The sequence below is a fragment of the Cyrtonyx montezumae genome, unplaced genomic scaffold (genome assembly GCF_038088225.1).
Source record: "Cyrtonyx montezumae isolate F1298 unplaced genomic scaffold, pur_monq_1.0 scaffold_8, whole genome shotgun sequence".
NCBI classification, from domain to species: domain Eukaryota; kingdom Metazoa; phylum Chordata; class Aves; order Galliformes; family Odontophoridae; genus Cyrtonyx; species Cyrtonyx montezumae.
Window position 1 is genome coordinate 48,371,013 of NW_027072089.1, and position 17,853 is coordinate 48,388,865.

Below are 17,853 nucleotides of genomic sequence, written 5' to 3' on the forward strand. Positions count from 1 at the left end.
ACTTCAACAGTACTCCTGATATTTAAGACCTCTCCTAGTGCTCTGAGAAAATTCTGATGCTTGACTGTCAGGTATATAGGATTTTAATGCACACTTCTAAACTAAGTTAAGCTTGAGTAATTTTTCTTTGGTATGTACGTATCTGTGTTTGCTTCATGCTGTGTTGTTTCATTCTGTGACATACAGTGGGATCAGAAGGACCAAAACATCAGTACACAGGAAAGGAGAAGCTAGAATGAGATGAAAGAAACTAATTTATCCTACAATGACAAGCTGTTTGAGAAACATCCTTGTCAAAATGAATGGCGTTTACAGTTTAACCTGAACATTTTTTGCATGAGTTTGGCATTTCCTTATTGTCAGTACTCACCAAACAGGTAGAAAAGAGAAAGTTTACACTGGGCTAGGCTGCACAGAGAAGACAGGAAGTGGGGAAGAAAAAAAGATAAAGCAGATAAAGATAACCACGTTCTGTATCAGCTTCTACACTATAATCTGATCTAAATGAAAATAAGGCAAGATAACTAAATCATAGAATTGCTTTTATTATAAGGGACCTTAAAACCCATCCAGTCCCACCCAGTGCTGTGGGCAGGGCTGCCACACAGCAGCTCAGCTGCCCAGGGCCCCATCCAACCTGCCCTGGAGCACCTCCAGGGATGGGGCACCACAGCTTCTCTGTCTCAATGGGGATATTTCCTGCATGCCAATTCTAAAGTTTAAAATACACTATGAAATGATGCTCTTGGCTTCTCAAAAGAGAACTGGAAAGGCTTACAATGTGACTTTGAGATACTGATCTACAACATTTAACGTGTGCTCTTAATTCCTTGGAAATAAATTGACTCCTCAGTTCCTGAAAAACCTCATTCCATAACAGTGCATATATTCTAAAATTTCTAGATTTATTGCAGAATCACAGAAATACAAAGTCAAGACTGACATCATGCTTGTTGGAGTCAGGAATAAAATAACCACATAAAAAATAATTCACTGCCATATATGGCGCAAAAAAACCTCTGGTATCAATCTCTCTACCACCTGGAATCTAGAAAGCAAGAAGGCTGCCTTTTACAGACCATGTTAGATAACTTGAAAGCATCCCGAATCATCCTGAAGTCACTATCACCAATTCTGGGATTTAGATGAGTCACAGAAGAAAATGCCTGCAGAGATGAGACAGAGCATTTCCAGACTCCTATGTTCAGTCACAAGCAGTATTGTTCCAACAGAATTCCCTTTTTAGTTTGTTTCCATTTAGTTTCTATCTATGCTGCAGATAATCTTTTACTCAAATCTATCACATATCCTGTTCCTCCACTCCTTCATTCTTTCTCACAGCTGAGAGTCCAGCCAGGAAGTAGGCTCTGCTAGGACTCCAGCACCACTGCACAACAGAACTCTTTTGAAACTTCTTATGTAATATGCTCTAAGGGAAAAACAAAGAAGTACTTCAGAACAGAAAGCAGCAAGCTAAGAAGATGACTTAACAGTATCTACTCCAATAGCCAGGACTGATAAAACTGATGAAAGGCTGCAGCCAAGATCTGCTTTGGTTTGAAGAGAAAGGGCCACAGCAATTCCTTAAATTAAAGCTAGGCTGATCAAAAGAAAAGGCTCTGGTCAGGAACCATCTTGCTGCTCAAACAGATCTACTGGTGATTGTTGTACACTTTAGAAGTGTAAAGTGACCAGAGCCTTCTTAATGAGAAACAGAAGCAAGTTTTAGACAATAAAGATTAGGAAAATCCTCATAAACAGTGGGGATGTAGATCACAACATGCCAAAAATCACTACAGCATCCACACCCACTGCTGAGAAAGCTGGTAGAGGATTCCCCATCTTACTCTCTTTTTTCAATTCATCTACAGAGAAGTTATACATATTTAAATAAAGAGGCAACTTCTCTTTGCAAATTTAAGTTTTATCTACTAATATTTCTTAGGATCAAAAAAGAGCAATTTCCATTTCAAAGCAACCTTTGACCCTCAGACATCAACTGAGAAATCACAACTGCTCATAAATCCACTCAAAGGAGACTAGATTTCTGCAGTTATCAGCAAAAACAATTACAATTATTCATTCAGTATCATCACAGACTGCAAATGTGACACATATGCAGATGACTAACCAGACAAAATGAAAATAAAGCCAAATGAAAAAATAATAATAATGATACTTAAAACGGCACATAGAGATTTCTTTTTCCTTTCTAAAAACACTAGAAGGGAATTTATCAATTTAATTGAAGAAAAAAAAAAATCTCATCCAAATTTGCCTCAGCTCAATTATTAACTTTGGCCATCTACAACATGGAGCTTGAATACAAATCTGTCACAGAAACATGGTTTTATTAACTCAATCATAATATAACATAACCTGAACCTATGCATAGGTAATTGGATGTGATTATATAGTTTTAATGAGACATAAATTAAGTTACATTTAAGCTGCTTATTCCAATCTTGGCTATGAAACACTCCATCTCTGTCTAACAAAAATGTCTCCAATATTTTCTCAGACTGATGCTACATCATTACAAACTGTCTGTAATCATTCACATTTAACTGCTACTTGGTCTTATTACTATCATATATACTATCATACTATCATATTTTCTATATTTTTTACACCAGATAAGGCACCTAGGCCGTATCAAGCATCAACCAAAATGTTTATACCAGCAAAAACAAAACAAAAAACAAGAACAGAGTAGATTTATTTACTCCATCCATTTTTCCCTGCAGAAAAACGTAAGCAAGAAGAAGATGCATGGAGCAGCACAATATCATCAAAAACATTTTAAAATCTTAAGCTTAAGCATGCCTCACGTCCCAGTAAAGCATTAGGACAACTATTTCTGTTTAAAATTCAAGATGTAACTTGAGTTTCTGAGCTTGTTCTCCACCGTCTGGCTTTTATTATTATATACCGTCACAATTAAACTCCCATAAGTCTAAAATGTATCTCCTCTTCCCTTCCTCCCTATGAATTTGGGGTAAACAAAAAATCCCTCATGGATGACAATGTAAAATACCATGAACTTGATATTTCTGGAAAACAGAAGATTTTCAAATCAGGCATTTTAGAACTAATTTTTACATACAGGTTTACGCAGGCTACAAGAGAAAACATATTTGTTAAACTGAGTTAAATCAGAAGGAAAACAAACCAAGATTCCAAATGGGGATGTGTTTACATATGTAGCATGGAATTTTAAGTACACTCCACATGACCGAATTTAAGAATGTGGTGAAATCCTTACAAAACAGGGATCATAAACAATAAAATAGAGGGATTAGTCTACAGGGCAGTTGATCACAGACTTATATTCCACATACATTAGAAAACTCAGTGTAAAAGTTAAGCATGCTTTAATAATGATGGTCTTGGAGTCCAAACTAAACTCTGTTAAAACACCAGAAAATGTCAACCTTAGTATACTGTATACATTTCTACAATCTTCTAATTCTTTACATTGAGTTGTACTCTTTAGTTGATTTTGAACATCTTGATTCCATGGCAGAGTGTGCGTGTGCAGGCCGGTGAAGTGTTCTACAACATCTGTGCTACTAAATTGAAACAACTACCTTAGCTGCATAACAGAAACGAAAAGGGGGAAATATAACTACAGTATTTGCAGCAAATAGCAAACATTTCTGACACCATGATTATTTTGCTCTCTGTAAGTAGAAGGACCATCAGCAAACTAAAGAGTGGAAAATGCAGAATTCTTAAGTTTTGTTTTTAAAAACTAGTTATTATTTGTATTTCATGCAAATTGAGTCAGATTTGAATGAGATGAATAGCTTTGCATATCGTTAGCTAGTCAGAACATTAAAAAAGCATACCTGTTAAATATGTTCTCACTTGCAGCGTACTTGTCCAGTCTTCCCAAAGGCGTCAACATTTCATCTTGTGAGACAAAGTCCAGGGCTGAAGGTATAATAATGACATCAGACTCTGAGCTGTAGTCATCCACACCAACTATCAGAGACATCAGAAATACTCCTTATAATCACAGTAGTTTAATACTAAAATGATGTCTGTTGTTGGTCTGAAATACAGACCTCTAGACAAGGCTCCCATGACAACACATTTACTAACCAGACCAAATCACTTCCCTAGCTTTACCCAAACCCCAGATTTTGTATAGAAGATCTATACAAAAGTGATTACCTGCAAATTGGATTACGTGAACTTCGAGTCATTTTTCTCATAATACCCAAACATGATGTATCACTAAATGTCCAAGGTTCATGCTGTTTTAACCTGACCAAGTGTTTTAATATATCTTACATATACCATACAGCAGGCAAGTGACTTTTAGCTAATTCTGAAGTCAGCTTTTTCAACATACAGCCCAAAATCATAGGTGCAATTAGTCCAGAGATAACAAGTCCATACAGTATCAGCTAACAGAACAAAAAAGAAGTTTAAAATAATGAATAAATTAAACAGATTAAGATGTTCACATGTGTGTTGCTGTATCTGACTACCAAATAAAATAGGTATAGCTCACCTGCTGCATAATTACTAACCAGTTCATCAAAAGGCAACTTCATATAAACAGAAACCACAATGAAATGCAAAGGAGGTCTGTGCTTGCTCTGCAGAGCTACCTGGAATTGGGACTTTGAAATACTAGGATTTTTAGTTTCCACATGCCCTCTAGACTACTCAAACATGCAGTCCTGCAACAAACACACCCTGCAAATGCAATACACATCTGCAAAAACTGCAACTACAATCATTTAATTGCAACAACTATCCCAGATTACTTTACTCCTGAAAATACAATGCAGCAGCATACCACAACTCTTCAGACAAATTTGGCCAGCCTGAAGAAAAGCTTATTGAAAATCTGCAAATACAAATACATACAAAGATCAATCAGTCCAGAAGTCCAACCAAGAGAGAAAAGGAGTTTCATACAGTTATACTGTATAATATAAACTGTTTGTTAGATACTGTATCATTAACTTCAGTGTTCAACATTCTGAATATGCAAGCTGGTACCATCTGCTGAATGCCTTCCCTGTTGTATTTCAAATGTCAAAAGATCTAACAACCAAAGTTCTCTACAGGAGTAATATTTTTAGAGCTGAGTTAATAGCATCACTTTACCAGCAAAACACTTCTTCCATCTTCTATGTACAGAATCAATGCACATTGTTTAATTGCTCATAAATAAATCCTTGGATGAAGACCCTAATTCTGCAGTTGCTGATAGCACATAAGATCCTTGATAGAAATCAAACAAAGAAATTATGGGAAAAAGCAAAGGGTACATTAATAGTGCTTCAACTTAAAGAATCTTAAAAAAAAAAAAATCAAACTGAAAAAATAGGAGCAAGGAAGAAAGCAAGCAAGGAGTTGAGAAAGACAAGGTAGACAGTCGAGTAGTCTGGGGACAGAAAGCAGTGCTCCTGGATATGCCTAAGGCAAAGGATAACAAACAGCAGAGGAGAGAGAAGGCTCAAAAAAAGGTCAGTTGCATAAAGCTGTTGCAGCAAAAAAAGGAAAGCACTTGGCAACCCAAGGTTTACACAACTGTTTGAACTTCTGTTTGCCCAGACCTTAAGAGACCGAGGCACAGGGTTCAGGTCTGTGGGTTTGTTTTGTTTCCCATGTGTCAGAGCTTTTTGCTTGGATCATTTATGAGAGGAAAATGTGAGGGAAGGTAAAAATGCACTCATAAGTTCATAAGGTTGGAAAGGACCTACAAGATCATCTAGTCCAACCATCCTCCTATCACCATCCCTACCCAACTACTAAATCAAATCCCTTAGCACCTCATCTAAACGCTTCTTGAACAGCGCTAGGGATGGTGCCTCAACCACCTCCCTAGGCAGGCCATTCCAGTGCCTGACCACTCTTTCAAAGAAAAAAATGTTTCCTCAGGTCTAATCTAAATCTTCCCCGGCGCAACTTGTGGCCATTCCCTCTCGTCCTGTTGTTATTTATCAGGGAGAAGAGGCCCACCCCCTCCTCACCACAACCCCCCTTCAGGAAGTGGTAGAGTGCAATAAGGTCTCCTCTGAGCCTCCTCTTCTCCAGACTGAACAATCCCAGCTCCCTCAGCCGCTCCTCATAAGACTTGTGCTCCAGACCCCTCACCAGTTTTGTTGCCCTTCTCTGAACACGCTCCAGGGCCTCAATGTCCTTCTTGTAGTGAGGGGCCCAAAACTGAACACAGTACTCGAGGTGCGGCCGTACCAGAGCTGAGTACAGGGGGATGATCACCTCCCTGCTCCTGCTGGCTACACTATTTCTAATACAGGCCAGGATGCTGTTGGCCTTCTTGGCCACCTGGGCACACTGCTGGCTCACTTGAGCCGAGCATCAACCAACACCCCCAGGTCCTTTTCCTCTCTACATTCTTCAAGCCATTCTGCCCCAAGCCTATAGCATTGCATGGGGTTATTGTGGCCAAAGTGCAGGACCCGGCACTTGGCCTTATTGAACCTCATCCCATTGAGCTCAGCCCAGCTGTTCAGCCTATCCAAATCCCCCTGAAGGGCCTCCCTACCCTCAGGCAGTTTGACACATCCTCCCAACTTTGTGTCATCTGCAAACTTGCTGAGGGTACACTCAATTCCCTCATCTAGGTCATCAATAAAGATATTAAACAAGATGGGCCCCAAAACTGACCCTTGGGGGACACCACTCGTAACAGGACGCCAGCTGGACTTAACTCCATTAACCACCACCCTCTGGGCACGGCCCTCCAGCCAGTTCTCCACCCAGAGAAGAGTGAACCTGTCCACACCACGGGCTGCCAGTTTCCTTAGGAGAATACTGTGGGAGACCGTGTCGAAGGCCTTGCTGAAGTCCAGGTAGACTACATCAACAGCCTTTCCCTCATCTACCTGTCTGGTCACCCAGTCATAGAAGGAGATGAGGTTGGACAAGCACGACCTGCCCCTGGTGAACCCGTGCTGGCTGGGTCTGATCCCTTTATTGCCATGCACGTGTCGTGTGATTTCCCTCAAGATCATCTGTTCCATAACTTTCCCTGATACCGAGGTCAGGCTGACAGGCTTGTAGTTCCCCGGGTCTTCCTTACGGCCTTTCTTGTAGATGGGAGTCACATCGGCAAGCCTCCAATCTTGTGGGACCTCTCCAGATAACCAGGAATGCTGATAGATGGCAGAAAGTGGCTCGGCAATCACCTCTGCCAGCTCCCTCAGCACCCTTGGGTGGATCCCATCTGGCCCCATGGACTTGTGGCAGTTCAAATGGAGGAGCAGGTCTCTGACCATCTCTGCTTGGATCACAGGGGGTGCATTATGCGCCCCGTCCCGAACTTCCAGGTCAGGGCAAGTACCATGTGGACAACTGTTCTGTCTATTAAAGACAGATGTGAAGAAGGCATTGAGAACCTCAGCCTTTTCCTTATCATCTGTGGTTACATTGCCTGCCTCGTTGAGTAAAGGAGGGAAATTTTCCTTAGTTTTTCTCCTGCTGTTAATATATTTGTAAAAGGGTTTCCTGTTCTCCTTTACAGCAGTAGCCAGTCTAAGTTCAAGCTGGGCTTTAGCATTTCTAATTTTCTGCCTGCAGATCTTGGCCAGTTCTCTGTAGTCACCCCAAGTAGCCTGACCCATCTTCCAGAGGACATAGACTCTCTTTTTCTCTCGGAGTCTCAACAAAAGATCCCGGTTCATCCACACTGGTCTTTTGCTCCTCCGGCTTGACTTACGGGACTCCGGGACTGCCTGCTCCTGTGCCTTTAAGATTTCCATCTTGAGGAGCATCCAGGCTTCCTGGACCCCTTTACCCCTCAGGAGCAAGTCCCAAGGGACCCTTGCAAGTGTCTTGAACAGGTCAAAGTCTGCCCTCCGGAAGTCCAAGGTAGCAGTTTTGCTAGTCACCCTCTTGATGTCACCCAGAATAGCCAACTCCACCATTTCATGGTCACTCTGGCCAAGACAATCTCCAACCTTCACATCCCCTACTAGTCCTTCCCTGTTAGTGAAAAGTAGGTCTAGCAAGGCATCTCCCCTGGTAGGCTCTTGCACCAGCTGTGTCAGGAAGCAATCATCCACACATTCTAGAAATCTCAAGGACTGCTTCCTCTGCACAGTATTATATTTCCAGCATATATCAGGGAAGTTGAAGTCCCCCATGAGAACAAGTGCTGGCCATCGTGCAACATCTACGAGTTGTTTATAGAACACCTCGTCTATTTCTTCATCCTGACTAGGTGGTCTATAACAGACCCCCACCACGATGTCACTCCTAAAGACTATCCCCCTGATCCTTATCCATAGACACTCTACTTTGTCATTTCCAACCACTGGCTCTTCAACATCAAAACACTCTCTGATATAGAGAGCTATGCCACCACCCTTTCTTCCCTGTCTATCCCTTCTGAAGAGCTTGTAGCCATCAATCCCAGTATTCTAGTCATGGGAGAGGTCCCACCATGTTTCTGTAATAGCCACAAGGTCATAGTTAGCCTGCCTCACAATGGCTTCAAGCTCTTCTTGTTTATTGCCCATGCTGCGTGCATTGGTATAGATGCACTTCAGCTGAGATATCTGCCTCACCCCTTTCTCCAGCACAGCCTCCTTAGGCTCTTTACTGGTGAGCCCTGTTTTATCCCCTTCCCCCGTCACAGCTAGTTTAAAGCTCTCAAAATGAGTCCAGCTAGCTCCTGTGCTAGGATTCGTTTCCCTCTTTGGGATAGGTGCGTCCCATCAACAGATAACAGGCCAGGAGCCGAGTAAACTGCCCCATGGTCAAAAAACCCAAAGTGTCTATCTCTACACCAACCTCTCAGCCAATTATTCATCACCTGTGTTTTCCTAGCCCATTCTGTGTCCTTCACCACCCCAGAAGGTATGGAAGCAAACACCACTTGTGCTCCCACCCCTTGAACTAATCGCCCTAATCCCCTGAAATCTCTTTTCATAGTTCGCAGACTTCTCTGAGATATTTCATTGCAGTCTGCCTGAACTACTAGTAATGGGTAGTAGTCGGTGGGGCGTATCAAGTCTGAGAGTCTTCTAGTAATGTCCCTGATCCGAGCCCCAGGGAGACAGCACACTTCCCTGCAGTTTGGGTCTGGTCTGCAAATGGGGCCCTCAGTTCCCTTTAGAAGGGAGCCACCCTCTACGATCACCTTCCTTTCTTTCTTAGTAGCAGCAGTCTCAATGCACGGAGGTGACTGCCTTGCCATTGGTGACCTCCTGCGGGAATCTTCCTGCACTTCACCCCTTATCACCTCTTCAACTTCCAATGCTGCAAATCTATTGCTTAGGGGTATCTGGGGACACTGGGGAGGCAGAGGGGGAGATTGCCCACGGTACCGAGCAGGGTACCAAGCAGGGACTCTCTGCCAGCCCTCCCTATCCCTCAGATATCCCCCTTCTGCCCTATGCGGACAGGTCAGGGAGTCCACCACCAACTGTGGGGGATCTCCCTGGTGCCTTTCTCTCTGGCACTCTAGGGAGTTACTCCACCAGTCAATCTCCTGCTCACAGTCCCTGATGGCCCTCAGTCTCTCAACCTCCTCTTTCAATTCAACCACCATGTTAAGCAGATCTTCCACCTGCTCACACCTTGCACAGGAGAACTGCTTAGCACCCTCATCTAGTAGTAGCAGGCTCTGGCACTCCTTGCAACCAGAGACCTGTGTAGGCACACTTCTAGGCAGACCTTCTTTCTGGGTCGCCACAGCCTTCTTAAGGCAAGCCCTCTGTCTTGTAGAGACCACGGCAAAAAAAAATAAAAACAAAGAAAAGAAAAATTGAAAGTAAATAAATAAATAATAGTTTATAATAATATATATATATATATATATATATGAATTGTAATGTGATACTTCGCTGCCCTCCCTGCGCCCTTCAGGGATATACTCCTTCAGCCCTATTCAGCTGAGGGGTGTGGGCGAGGGCGCTGAAACCCTGGCAACGCCTATGCCTCGTTAACGCTTCGTTAACCTCTCGCGAACAGCCGTTGGGACTGCCTGCTCTCACTCGGTTCCCCAGAGACTGGAACCTCCCGAAAACCCACCCTGTACCTCAATCAGCCACTGCAGCTCCGACTGTGCCGACTTCAAAGCAGTTGATCACGAGGACTGAGTGTTACTTCCGGGTTCTGACCGTTTTAAATCCCCCGCCGTTTCCCTGGCAACGCCTACGCCACATCAGCCTCTCGCGAGAGAGAGCTGCCGGGGTCTGCCGGGACTGGCTGCTCTCACTCGGTTCCCGAGAGACAGGAACCTCCAGAAAACCCGCCCTGTACCTCAATCAGCCACTGCAGCTCCGGCTGTGCCGACTTCAAAGCAGTTGATCACGAGGACTGAGCAGTTGATCACTGAGCACTCATACAGCAGGTTAAGTTTTAATGCCAGGTAAGTTAACAAGGAACAGGTTACATCCTTCCACAGATGTAAATTCAACTGAAAGCAGTTTTCCTGTGTTAGTAGCTAGGCCAAGACAGCTATGCCTGCACCTTTCTCACAGAGACCCATCTCACTGTACGAGATCCTACTCTCACACACAGACTTTTGAAAGACAAAACATGTTCCATGGCATCCATACATGAATTAAGTCAGATACATATTCTTCATTACAGAAAATTAATTGCTTGTTTTCTTTCTTTTTTTGGGGGGGAGGGGGGGTGGGGGGGAAATCATTATAATTGCATCCTTCACTAGGGAGCCAAACCACTGCAGTCAGATCAATTTCTTAACTAAGTTTATACAGTTCAGTTGTGATGTAACCAACTGAGGGGAAAAGTATCACTATAAAAGTCAAGTGAAATTAATTTTGTAACAGTATCTTACATTTAAAGTCTGTAAATCAGACCATACATTCAAAGCACAAACCTAGGAAACTCTTGCAAATATAGTCACCTAAGGAATTATTTTTAGTTAGCTATCAATGCATCAATGAAAAAAATACACCAACCCTCTACTAACCTCCACTAGCTTTAGTTCCTGTTTCTCTCCTCTCAACTATTCCTTCTCCTCATTAATTCTTGTCTAATACTCCTCCTACAGTGGTCCAACATAGAAGCCATGTTAGCTGCTACACAACATGAAGATGGCACACCGTATACGTCTTAACACATAAACGTGCACCAAAGCTGGCTGGATACCTGGTGTCTTTGATTTACTGATCTGACTGTTGTCATACATTTTGCCTGGTGAAACCACCTAAGTCAAACTGCTAAAAACACTCCACATCAGAATTATCAATGATAAACACAAATGAGTAACAGTTTCCAATTCAACACTAGTTCAAAGAGAAAATCAGGTGTATTTGCCACTGCAGTGTAAAATTAAGTTCAGTGCTACAGTAAGTTTGATATGTCTCTGCTACAGATACTGAGCAACGTTGCTCACTGCCAGCATCTCAGCCATTCTTCACAGAGGAGATTGTACAAATGGCAGCATCCTAATCAACCTAAAGCAAAACTAATACCAACTGGGAAGAGGAGAGTGATTAAAATCAATCCCTGCATGAGCAGATGATAGTTACAAAAAGTACTGTTACCTTTATCTTACATGCTCTTTTTCATTCTCACCATCAAGACATGGATCTAAGCAAGATAAAAGGAGCATGAGACCATTACACTTAAAGGTTATTCCAAAAAGGTGTCAAAAAGGCTTAACCAAATATTAACGCTGCCTCTTCAGCTTTCCTCTGCTTTCTACAACTCCGAGTACTCACCCAAGTACAGAGCTTTCCACTCCTCATGCAGAAAAATGATAGGTCACTTCCCCATTTTTCTCCACTTTTTCAAACTAGTACCAGTACACCAAGACCAAGTGCTCAGAAGGCCCTCAAACTACAATCCATCATTGAATCAACTGAAATTAATGAAAATTGAGTGCATAAGTAAATCTTAATCTAGCCTCACATGTTCCTGTCAACTTCTAAAAGAAACAGACCTGAAAGAGATTAGGAGTTCCTATTAAAAAATTCTAACCCATTAGTTCAAAGTTGCTAATGGTGGTAGGGTGAGAAGCAGTGGTCAACCAATGGTGTGAAAAATTAATCACAGTGACACTACTTTCTAGCTATGTAAGAAACGAAGTAGTGTAAAGCATATAAACACATGAACTTAGCTGATGGCTACGGTTTCTACTAAGTACCTTGCAAACTGCTCTTCAAATAAGCACTGGATTTTGTTTCAATATTTGACAACCACTGAGCATGACATAAGTCAAATAACCTCCTTATTTTTGTTTTCCCAACTGATCATTTCTCTAGAAGTCTTTAGCATACATTTTTTCAGGCTTGTCTTGGTCTCACATCTGGTGCATGCTACATCAAAAATACAGTAAGACACACAACTGCCTTAATTTCTTTACAGAAGGAATTCAACAATTACTTCCCAAAGTTATCACCATGGGCCATGAAGCCACTTTGCTGAGACCATTTAGAGGTGCTCTGTCAACCAATGACAAGCTTGGCTAAGAAGTCAGACACAAAGGGAAGTGCATTTACAACTCAACCTTCTTCAAACTGTTGTCTATGGGCCAATTTTCAAATGAGGTAATTTCTGTTCTGCATCTCATCTTCACAGTACCTTTCACAAGGAACTTCTGCATACCGTGTCTTTACAGACAGACACAAAAGATCATGTTTGAAGAAAATTACTACTTTTTTTTTTATTCAGTAATACATGAACAACTCTACCAATGTCTAGCAAGGTCTCTTACATTCCTCTGTACCTGCTACAAGCTTCATGGCAGAAATATAACCATTATTTTGGCATAGAAATGGAGGAATTAGAAGATGGGTGTTCTGAAGATGAGCATTTATTTATTTCTCAAAGGAACAAGCAATTTTGATTCAAGACTTCCATCAAGATCTCTCCTTTTATCATCTGCATTCCCAAAGCATTCTCCAGATCTATTAAGGAGTTCATGGCAATTGCCACAGATGTAGCTAAATTGACTGTTTTTTATTCAAGCATAGTACAGGTACCTAGCTAGGCTCTAAACGGACTGTTACTGTAAGGATGCTCAGGTTAATACAGCATTAAATGCATTAAGGACTTTGTTCTCATTCTGCCGCTCAAGCAAGTAATTTTTCTGTTGAACTGTAATGTAAAAATATTAGTTCTACAAGCCCATATATAGATATGCTACCAAAAACATCCATAACAGATTCTGTTCTAAATCACTATCCTCTATGAAAGAATAAATTCACCTTGCTTTCAGACTTCTACAGAATACAAGTAGTATTTTCAGCCCTTCAGTACTGAAAGCACAGAAAATAAGACAGAAAATAATCTAAGAGTAATTTTGCACCTTAATGTTCTGAAAAGAGAAACCCACCACGGCAAGTGAGATTCTAAGTAGAGCACAGAAGCATCTGTATTTATCCACAGTCAGAAACTTACTAGTCTTTTACTGTGCGCTGTACTCCACCTTCAGTTGTACAGACAAAAGCATTGGTCATGTTGTTTCAGCTTCATTTACAAATTTACTGGACTGCTTCAATAACATTAATCAAATGCTATTGCAAATATCACCAAATTTGTTTGTTTTGCCGAGTTACACCACCTCACCTGCCTGATATGATTTACAGATGACCACAGATTCCACTGCCAGAAAGTGGGATCTGACCCGTCCATGAGATACCACAGCAGAAAAACATAGTGGATTTCAAGCCTGAAACTAAAAATGCAAATTGGGCGCTGCAAGTTTATCCTGAAATGTTTTCAATAGAAAAAAATGCAAGTTTGAACAGTGTTATGATTTTGCTCAGTGTTATACAAGACTGGTGAATGGATAAAAAGGATTTGCAGCTGATAATTCCAGTCTGGCCACCGTATTAGCAGAAATAAGAACCACGTTTCATCTTTTCTTATCTTACCCTCAATCTCCTCCTTCAAAAATGAAGCATCACCCCGACTTGAGCTCCTGCTCTGTGCACTGTAAATCACAGCCATATGCACAGACCTCACTATCTGCACACCAGTCAGGGTGGGAAGGAAGGAGAGTGAGAATAGGCATGAAAGAAGGTAAGAAAGAGGAAGTGCAAAGCAGTTCTGACCCAAAGTTACCGTACTAACAGCAAGGCTTACAACATTAGCCCTTGTGCATCATGTTCATAGTAGCTTGCTAACTGCTTGAAGCACAGACAGAGCGAACTCATCCAAATAGAGTCTGACTACAGGCTTCAGGAGGGGAGTATTTAGCAGATGAAAGAAACACAGGAATAAAAATCAGCAGCTAAGCTGTTTACACACAGAACTTATGCAAGTATGGCACAGCAAATTTAACAGCCACTAGACTAAACACATTAAGAGAGTATTTTCACCTAGTAAAAGCCTTTAGAAAAAAAGACAGTTATCAAGCATGCCAAAGGAGTTGTCTTTCTCATAAAACGTAAGAGAAAACAAAGGGTAAAACAAAATCCTTTAAGCAACAAGGACAGGTGCAGCTACAAACAGGTTCATCTCTTTGAAGCAAACAAGCAGCACTGCAAATACTGGTTTGCTCTGAAACAAAGGAAAACAAATCTCCATCTCTTATTACTCACTAGTCATTAATTTGCACACCAGCAGAATATAGCTTCTACCACTTAACGGTCAGACCTGCAACAAAAGCTGAGCCAGAGGAAGTTGAAACAAAGACAAGGACATCCGAGCTACCAGTTAAAACAATCAACAGTTTATATTTTGTTCACCAGTTTCCTTTTGGGAGCATGTCACGCCAATCACCACAGTATCCAAGTCTCCTATTACTTAAACCCCCATCTCTTCACCCTTTCCAAACAGCTGCATGCAATTAAGACTTCTGAAATGATGCTGGAATGAAGAAAAAGCCTGACAATGTAAGCAAGGGAGTTAACTGAACGCAGCTTCTTCTCCTCTACAAGTTCCTTGCAGTCAGAGCTATCCACCCCCTAAATATGGAGCACTGCTACTCTGTGACTATTATAGAGCTTTTGTAGCATTGTGAAGAGAACCTACTTTCATCTTCAGCCAAGACGTTCTGCCTGGTCCTCCTGTACTACCACAGGACACACACATTTACTGTGCTTGGAGACACACTCCAGTCCTGCCCCTAGTTGGCTATCTGTTACACACAAAAACACCACGTTCAAACTGTGTAGGCTTTAACCTTGGACTAACGGAAAAGGAGAACATTATGGTTCAAATGCTCTAAAGGTTTGTTCTAGCTCTGCAGTGCTATGAAGCCATGAACAGTAGCATACTGGCTACCAACCCAACTGCTCCACTTGATTCAACAATTTACTTGGGCTGGTTCAAGCACAGTAACTCAAACATGCTCACCCAGGCTAAGCACTGAGAAGGCAAGCTTCCATCACAGATTGACAACCACCGGCTATAAAATACAGCTTTGCAATAGATGTCACTTTGCACTTCTTAACTGTTCCTCTCCTTTCTCCACTTAAATCCTGAACGACATTCTTCAGGCTTTTTCAGACAGAATCCAAGACTCGGCGGGATAAGACTTTGTGCTTCCCAAGCATTCCAAGGTTGAAATTCTTTCTGCAACTCCTCACACTGTCCTTCTTTATGCAGCTCTTCAAATAAAAGCATGGTCTACAGGAAAAGGTTAAGTAGTACTGAACATATTGGATTCACTCTTAGAAAAAGAAAGAAAAACTGTTATAGTTAATTTCAGTGTTTTTTCAATTAGTTACCTCTAATAAAACATACATACAAGCAAACTTGCACTGCAAGTATCCCTGCAGACTACTCAAGCAGGCTGGAGAGGAAGGAAAAGGTGGTCTCTTTTACATTCAAATATTTGGGAGCTATTTATTAGGCACTATGGCAACAAGACAAAAAAATACCTAACCAGGCTTGTTTAACAGAGAAAAGCATTCCAACAGTTTGCATTATCATTCCTATAGCATGACAATTTTATTAACAAATATTTTTAGCTTTTATGAAGATTGTATCCTAGACTAGCATGTATTTATTGTGCTATTTGCCTTCTGTTATTCTTGATCTTAAAAGCAGTATGGCAAACAAACAAACTATTCATAGACATACACTGATGCTTCTTTAAAACTATCCATTGGACACAATTTTAACATATTAACAGAAAGAAGTACAATATCCAACCCAGAAAAAGCCTTGTTAAATTTTTCTTATACTATTCCTTCCAAAGCAGATAGAGAAGGCCTGCTGGTCTGGTTTCCTCCAGGGGAAGCCATTCCTGGCTCACTCTCCTACATGCAGAATTGTTACACTAGCTCTCAAAGCAAAAGCTGTTTGTTACATCTGTACCTGGTGGTGAAACAAGTCATCTCTTGCAGCCACTACACTCTTACAGGGAAAACTTCCTGCACATCCAATGGAGAAGCCTTAGCAGCAAAAGATAAAACGCATTTCATCTTCATCACACTGCAGTCTGCCACCTCCACGATAGGTCAGCAGAAACAAGTCCATGAACATCAAGGTCTCACTTTATCTTAAGACTTTTGATAACTTTCATCTCTTTTCTGTCATTCTCCTTCCTTTCCCATTTTCAAGCGGGGAAAGAAAGAGAGAAGGCGGAGAACGCCTATAGCCCTAGGAGACCATCAGGAAGAAAAAAACCAAAAGAAAACCCAACACAAATACCCAGAAGCCAGCAACCCTAATTGAGGATTTCTGCCATCAAAAGTGATGTGGCTGACCTTGGGAAGCTGAAAGCCTGGAAAATTGCTTCTTCTTCAATCCTCTGCTAGGTGTAATGGAGAAAAAAAAAAGCACATGCAGCTGCACAAGGAAGGTTCATTACCCTGTACTGAATCAAGCACAACCATTTCCTCACATTGCCTCCTCCTCTCTAAGATCCTAGGGCATTTCTCAAGAAAAAAGAGACAAGCCACTACCTATGAAAGACTGCTAAAACTGTTATACCGCAGGGACACAGCCAGTCACCTGAGTCTCCCACTTTCTGTGAGAGTCAGTCACCACATTAAAAGGCAAACAAATGAACTGAAAGAGTCAGGAGAGTAAAAACATGATCTCCAGGGGAAACAACAGAATTAACACACATGCTACATTTTCATTGAAAACCAATTATTGGATTCCCAATTGAACAGAATCTCAGTCACATCAACAAATTGATTCCAAGCACTGCAGAACATCTGTCATTAATTCCTGTTTGTTATTTTTCACAACTGAGAGGTAAGACTGCATACTACTGAAACACCAACCCAGAAACTCAGAATATCTTGGCACTCCTTTACCAGAGCTATGCCTTCAATGAGACCAAGAGGCCAGCACTGCAACACAGCATTTGAACATCATGTTGGAAGCTGAACTACACAGAAAGCTGGAAATAAGCCCAAGAAGTGACCTGATGTTCAGACTCCAAAAAAGAGCATAACAAAAGTTGGTAATTTTTTCTTCTGTGGTAAAGGAGCCATAAAACAAAAGCTTCTGATATTACTGCAGAAAAGGTATGGTGAATTTTAATACATAGAATGCATGTTATCTCAGTATAAAATGCTTAATCTGCAGCAAATAAGATAAAAGACAGTATCAAGCTGTTACCGTGATTTGGCACCAATTTTCTTGGAAAAAAATCTTCTAAGTATTACCAAAAATGTGTCCAAAAAAATGAAACTGAAATTAAAACACTACACAGGGAAATAGGATTCTGTTTGGAAGAAGTAATGCACTACCCAAAGACTAATAGAATAATTCAATTAATGCATTCGACCAACACAAACTCACTGCTAATGCCAGCTGATTTGTTGACTGCCTGGAACAACAATATATGGTCAGTGATAAACTAGCTTTTGACATCTGCAGATGCTCAGAGAATGCTTTCTTCAGCTCAGCTAAATAAGTGGTTCATTCATTCGCTCTATGGAAAGGCTAGAAAGACCTGCTCTCCTTTTCCAATCAATG

General features: G+C 41.3%; 1 protein-coding gene across 4 annotated transcripts in view; it reads right to left on the reverse strand.

Moving 5' to 3' along the window:
* Positions 1-17,853, reverse strand: part of PPP4R1 (protein phosphatase 4 regulatory subunit 1) — a 59,908-nt gene that overhangs the window by 37,055 nt on the left and 5,000 nt on the right. For 3 of the 4 annotated variants that reach the window (XM_065753702.1, XM_065753703.1, XM_065753706.1), the window contains one exon: positions 3,852-3,987. In XM_065753702.1, coding sequence (XP_065609774.1) covers positions 3,852-3,987 — 136 coding nt within the window. The remainder of the gene's footprint in view (positions 1-3,851; positions 3,988-17,853) is intronic. The other variant, XM_065753705.1, reaches the window with a different exon arrangement.